The 7,500-nt window shown below is 37.8% G+C and overlaps 1 protein-coding gene across 1 annotated transcript in view; it reads left to right on the forward strand.

Moving 5' to 3' along the window:
* LOC143033717 (uncharacterized) overlaps positions 1-7,500 on the forward strand; it is a 119,828-nt gene that overhangs the window by 78,527 nt on the left and 33,801 nt on the right. Inside the window, exons 14-15 of the mRNA XM_076199202.1 lie at positions 5,980-6,163; positions 6,750-6,932. Of these exons, the coding sequence (XP_076055317.1) occupies positions 5,980-6,163; positions 6,750-6,932 (367 nt within the window). The remainder of the gene's footprint in view (positions 1-5,979; positions 6,164-6,749; positions 6,933-7,500) is intronic.

Genomic DNA, 7,500 nt, shown 5'->3' on the forward strand with positions numbered 1-7,500 from the left:
CATGGAAAATTAATAGATTAATAAATAAAACCTATATAAAAACATAGAAAATAAGGTTCAACTTTCAGAGAGCTGATAGGTCATAGAGAAAAACTAAAAGATATAAGTATGTATATTCATACTGTATAGAGGTATATATATATATATATATACATATATATATATATATATTATATATATATACAATGTGTGTGTGTGTGTGTGTGTGTGTGTGTGTGTGTGTGTGTGTGTGTGTGTGTGTGTGTGTGTGTGTGTGTGTGTGTCTGTGTGTGTGTATTCATATGTGCGCATATGTATATATGTATAATGAAAGGACGTCCGTCGTCTCCCACAGATTACCCGCGTCCTCCGGGAAACCGGCCACGATCACTTCTTTCCATAATTCATTTAGTGAAGAGGTGAATGTAATGAAGTACGAGTCGCTTGTCTGTCTGTCTGTCTGTCTGTCTGTCTGTCTGTCTGTCTGTCTGTGGGGTCGTGCGTTGTTTCTGGGGGCAGCTTCAGATTCTCCAGTGCCAAGCAGATTGTCTGCCAACTAGAGAGCAGAGTCACCGAGGAGGAGGAAGAAGAGGAGGAAGAGAATGAGCGAGGAGCAGGAGGAGGAGGAAGAGAATGAGTGAGGAGGAGGAAAAGGAGGAGAGTGAGCGAGGAGGAAGAGGAGGAGGAGAGTGAACGAGGTGGAGGAAGAGAATGAGGAGGAGAGTGAGCGAGGAGGAGGAGGAGGAGGATGAGAGTGAGCGAGGAGGAGGAAGAGGAGGAGGAGAAGGAGAAGAAGAAAAGTGAGCGAGGAGGAGGAAAAGGAGGAGAGTGAGCGAGGAGGAGGAAGAGAGTGAGCGAGGAGGAGGAGGAAGAGAGTGAGCGAGGAGGAGGAGGAGAGTAAGCGAGGAGGAGGAGGAGGAAGAGGAGGTTGTTGTGGAACAGGGAAGAGATGCGGATGAGATATAATACGACGACGTAGTGAAGCATAAAAAGGGATGTTGGTCAATGGACGGGGTAGAATGTCATAAAAAAAAAAAAAAAATTACGAATCCCAAATGGTAATTTTTTATTGTCTACTGTACCATAAGCTTTCTCTAGGTCCATCAACGCATGGTGGATGCAAAATAGTTACTACATGTGGGAAAATAAATAAATAGATAATTATGTAAATAAATGAAGAATTGTATATATATATATATATGTATATATATATATATATATATATATATATATATATATATATATATATATATATTATATATATATATATATATATATATATATCCTTGTCCCAGATAGCGTATGCGATTTTCTTTTTCTTTTTTTTTCTCTCTTTTCTTTTTGTCCTCGACACTCAAAAGATGGGGAGGACACGACGTAGGACAGCAGAGGAAAAAGAGGAAAAATGTGGTCAGGACAGAAAGGGAGGGAGGGATGAAACACGATTACTGCGCCGGCCGAGGCAAGAGCATTGGAGGAAAAGTTTGGACATAAAAAGAGGAAATTTTGGGCAAAATAAGAAGAATTATGGCCACGAGTAATATAACGAGAAGTGGATTATGATGGTCGTCCTCTCCAGGTCACAGTGTCGTATATTTAAACAGTAATTACATGTACCTTATACATGTACATGTGTATTTGTATACATACACATGCGTGAATACACGTGCATGTGTTCATATACATACACATGTATACAATACACATGCGTGAATACACGTGCATGTGTTCATATACATACACATACACGTATACAATACACATGCGTGAATACACGTGCATGTGTATTCATATACATATATACGTATACATATACATGTGTATTTGCATACATACACTTGCGTGAATACACGTGCATGTGTATTCATATACATACATATACACGTATACACATACATGTGTATTTGCATACATACACTTGCGTGAATACATGTGCATGTGTATTCATATACATACACGTATACGCATGCATGTGTATTTGTATACATACACATGCGTGAATATGCGTGCATGTTTATTCATATACATACACATACACGTATAAATACATGTATATTTGTACACATACACAAACATGAATACACGTGCATGTGTATTTATATACATACACGTATACACATACATGTGTATACACATGCGGGAATACATGTGCATATGTATTAATATACATACACATACAAGTACTCGTATACACATACATGTGTATCTATATACATACGAACATCCATCTTACATGCATTTAGGTATGTGTGTTATTTTTGAGTATACACACTTTACATACAGTATATAACTATGTATGAATTTGTGTATACATAAATATACTGAATATAAATTTACATACATATATTTGGTATGGTATATATACAAAAATAAGTATGTACATGTGGATATATACTTATATATACGAGAATTTTTCATATCATATCAAACGATTGAATAACAAAGATATTTTTGGTAAATAATTGAACATGAAGTAGCTGAATAAATTAATAACATAATATAAAAAAGTCAAACCTTTACCTAAAATAGGTCAACCTTCATTATATTCGTAAAAACTTAAGCTCAGGATTCTTTGATGTAAATACAGGTATAACCTTCCAGGTTTAAGAAAATATATCTTAAAAATTCTTAAAGAAAAAATCTAAATTTCTTTAAGAAGAGATGTCTAAAAAATCGAGAAAACATTCTTCAAGAAGAAACGTATTCAGAAAAAAAAAAATCTTCAGCAAAATTTTGTAAAAGAAGAAACGTCTTCAGAAAAATCCAAAAGCAAAATTTCTTGAAGAACGAAGAAACGTCTTAAAAAATCTAGAAGAAAATAGACAGAAACCTAAGGTCCTTCTTCGAATTAATTTCGGGGGGGGCGTCCCCTATTCCTTGCATGAACGACACAAACTTTGGGTAGTTGATGTGATATTACGGCGGGCTCGACCCCCCTCCCCCTCCCCCACCTCTCCACTGCCCCCCCCTCCTCTCCCTTCCTCCCCCAAAAGAATTTTCTCTCTCCCTGCGGAGGAAAGGGAAAGGTTTTTGTTACATCAGAAATAATTAAAAAAAACAGGAACAGGACAATGCGATGCCTCAGAAAGGTCTCCTGGAAATACACAAATGAATGAATGAGCAAGTGAATGAATTAATAAATTGAAATAATGAAATTGATAAATTGATGAAAGTGGGAATAATAAATATCAACAAATTAAATAACTAAATATTAGAATATAGTAAAAATAAGTAAATGATACCTAACAACTGAATAGAAAATACATTAAACGAAATAACTACTGGTAATATGCAAATATTATATATATGTATATATATATATATATTATATATATATATATATATATATATATATATATATATAAAACATATATGAATGTATGCAAATAATTTCCGACAGTCACCTCGGGGTTCGAACCGAGGCCTCGATTGACGCCAGGCCAAAGCTTTACCGGCTGAGGTATAGGAACTACAAAAGTCTACAACTCAGAGTTGTTATAACTCCCGAAGAAACTAGGTAGACTCCTAACTGGCGTCAATAATATTATATACATATATATACATATATATATGTATATATACATATATATATGTAAATATATATGTACATATATATATATATATATATACATATATATGTACATATATATATATATATATATATATACATATATGTACATATATATATATATATATATGTATATATATATATATATGTACATTGTGTGTAGCCAGGTAGTATATTCACTTGTAGACATACGAGGTTGAAGGCTAGAGGATTCACTGATGATTATTTCATTACGTAGCTTCAATACAACAATCTTTTTATCATCAGAGTTCACGTTTCTCAATTATTCTCCGCTTGTTACCGACGTTTCGGAACTTTCTGGTTCCATCTTCTGGGCAATCTGATGTACAGGGTCTATGGTGGTCTTGTTTATACTTCGAGCTGGGATCATTGGGTTCTCGGCAGGAAGGGGTCTCCTCTGATTGGCTGCCATGGGCCAATAGGAGATACGGGTTACAGGAGTTCTGGGAGAGCTCTCCCAGCGCTTATAGTCAATCTGTCCGGGCTCAGTCTCTTCATGGAGGGTATGGCCTGCAGGTCTTCGACCTGGATGTTGAAGCTAAGATAATTACTTTCTATGTATATGGCTTCCAGGAACAGCAGCCTGCGGGGATCCGATTCCCTGTCTATGATTGTTGTATTGTTGTCCAGGACTTTTTGTTGTCATGTATGTCATATCCATGTTGGCGTTGATAGATGCGATGATTTTGCTCATTTTTTTCCTGATGGACTCGGTTGGATTTCTTGCTATTTTCGTGAACTTTGTGGTGGTGTTGATGAGTATGGATTCTGTTTTGTGGGTGTATTAACATGCCATCTGTCCAACGGATCAATCAAGTCACATTACACCTCTTACAACAAAACATTAACAAGAAAAGACCTGGACAACAACATATATGTGTATATGTATACATATATGTATATATATATATATATATATATATATATAATATATATGTGTGTGTGTGTGTGTGTGTGTGTGTGTGTGTGTGTGTGTGTGTGTGTGTGTGTGTGTGTGTGTGTGTGTGTGTGTGTGTGTGTGTGTGTGTGTGTGTGTGTGTGTGTGTGTGTGTGTGTGTTAATGAATTATAAAAGAGATATGAGATACGTGACTATGTAAATTTTAGTTTTAATTCGTTCAATCCCAAAACGAATAAGAGTAGGAGGAGGAGGAGGACGAAGAATAATTATATGTGCGGTGTGGGAAATGACTAACACGTTACTAGAAAAAAATTGCTGTAATTTGATTAAATACTCCAGGGTAATTGAATTACTAGAGGGCGCGTTGGAGGTCATTCTTTTATCGTATTACAGATAATGACAATGCTGTGACCTAGCTTAACCTAACCTGACCTAACCGAGATGCTTGCTTACATTAAAAAATGACCGGATTTAACATAGGACGTGTGTTGCAAGTTAGATTAACCAGGAAATGGATTAGTTTAATTTGTTTTTGTTTAAAACGTAGAAGCAAACTAGATGGACTCTTTATTACCTCAGGGACAAAATATGAATTATGATTATATCAAATAGAAATAAGGGATCGTCTGTAGATTGTGCATACACATACACACACACACATATATATACACACACACACGCGCACATACACACACACACACACACACACATACACACACACACACATACATACACACACACACACACACACACACACACACACACACAACATACACACACACATACACACACACGCACACACACACACATACACACACACACGCACGCACACACACACACACACACACACATTACATACATATATATATATATATATATATATATATATATATAATGTGTGTATTCACTTTCACTTGGTCTTTGGATCACGTGTTGGACTCGTGATCGACAGCTATTTCCCTCCTGGAAGAGAGCTCAGAGCTCGTAGGTCCGATCTATGGGTAATGCTATGACCTTACACACACACACACACACACCCAACTCCCCGCCCACGAGAGTCGGAGTAACGACCCGAAGCGCAGTGGTACCGAAATAATTTCGGCCCTGGGCAGGATTCGAACCAAGAACTACGGGCCACTATAGTAGCAGTTCAGCGCTCTACCAACTGTGTGTGTGTGTGTGTGTGTGTGTGTGTGTGTGTGTGTGTGTGTGTGTGTGTGTGTGTGTGTGTGTGTGTGTGTGTGCGTGCGTGTACACCAGTACGCGTTGTTATACAGTATAAGATGGTGAAAAAATGTGGGACGTAAACACTGATATTAAGCTTATGGACAATAAAAAACACACACAAAAAATGTATAAATAACATAAGAAACCAGTCTGGCACAGAAGTGGATAGATTGAAAAACGCACCCTTTATACCATAACTAACCATATCCCTTCCTCGTTCTCTCTCCTCCCCTTTTCTCTCCCCCCCCCCATTCCCCCTTCTCCTCCCCGCTCCCCCAACTCAGGTGATAGACGAGATCACGCAGAACGAGGTCGCCAACGTGACTTCGGAGGTTCCCGAGTTCGAGCTTCGAGGTTTGGCGCCTGGAAGGGACTACCTGGTCGTCGTGACGGCCGTCAACGCCAAGGGAAGCTCCCGACCCTACATCCTTGAGGGGTTCGCGCTTAAAGTTGCAGAAAATAAGATAAGTAAGTGACCGTTTATGTATATGTGTGTGTGTCAGTGTGTGTGTGTGTGTGTGTGTGTGTGTGTGTGTGTGTGTGTGTGTGTGTGTGTGTGTGTGTGTGTGCAACACACACACATGCACACGGATTAACAAGCGAGCGTGGTACCACCACACCAGTGTGTGTGCGCGTGTGTATGTGTACGTATGTGTGTGTGTGTGTGTGTGTGTGTGTGTGTGTGTGTGTGTGTGTGTGTGTGTGTGTGTGTGTGTGTGTGATTCATATGTATGATGCCCACATATTCTTATAAATCACCCCATCTTTCTTAAGAAAAATAATAATAATAATAATAATAGTAGTAGTAATAATAATGATAATAATGATAATAATGATGATGATGATGATGATAATAGATACTAATAGTAATGATCAAAGAAATAATAATAATAGACGTAAGTGTCCGAGCTTACATGCTAAACACACTAAACCCCTCTTAGTAATATATATATATATATATATATATATATATATATATATATATATATATATATATATATATATATATATATATTTATTTATATATGAAACGCTCCTCTTGCTTCGTCAACAGACGACACTTCGTCCAGCGACTCGTCTCCTCTCCTGGCCGTCTTCATCGGCGTCGTCAGCGGCTTCGTCTTCATCCTGACGATCCTCGTCTTCGTTACCAGAGCGCACTGTCGCCGAAGACCAGCGCGGTCGAACGCAGATGCTGAGGAGGAGGAAGAGGAGAAGGCCAAAGGAGTCGACAAAGGTAAGGGCAGAGCTTTTGTTTCGGTTTTTGGTTTAGTTTGGTTGTGGACTAGTGTGTTACGTCCTGGGGGGAGGGGGCGATCGCTATGGACCTAAAGGTCTCTTGTGACGTCGTTGTCGTGTGAGCAAACTCGTTCTTGTTTCTTTTTTTTTTTAATTCTTTTTATTCTCCCTCTTACTCTTCTTCCTCCTTTCCTTCTTCTTTTTCTTCCTCTTCTTATTCTTCTTTTTCTCCATCTTATACTTCCTCCTTTTCTTCTTTTCTTCCTCTTCTTATTCTTTTTCTTCTCCATCTTATACTTCTTCCTCCTTTCCTTCTTCTTTTCTTCCTCTTCTTCTTCTTCTTCTTCTCCATCTTATTCTTCTTCTTCTTCTTCTTCTCCATCTTATTCTTCTTCCTCCTTTTCTTCTTCTTTTACTTCCTCTTCTTATTCTTCTTCTTCTCCATCTTATTCTTCTTCCTCCTTTCCTTCTTTTCTTCCTCTTCTTATTCTTCTTCTCCATCTTATTCTTCTTCCTCCTTTCCTTCTTCTTTTTCTTCCTCTTCTTATTCTTCTTCTTCTCCATCT

This window comes from Oratosquilla oratoria, chromosome 16 (assembly GCF_046742065.1).
Source record: "Oratosquilla oratoria isolate Oo_2021 chromosome 16, ASM4674206v1, whole genome shotgun sequence".
Lineage (NCBI taxonomy): Eukaryota > Metazoa > Arthropoda > Malacostraca > Stomatopoda > Squillidae > Oratosquilla > Oratosquilla oratoria.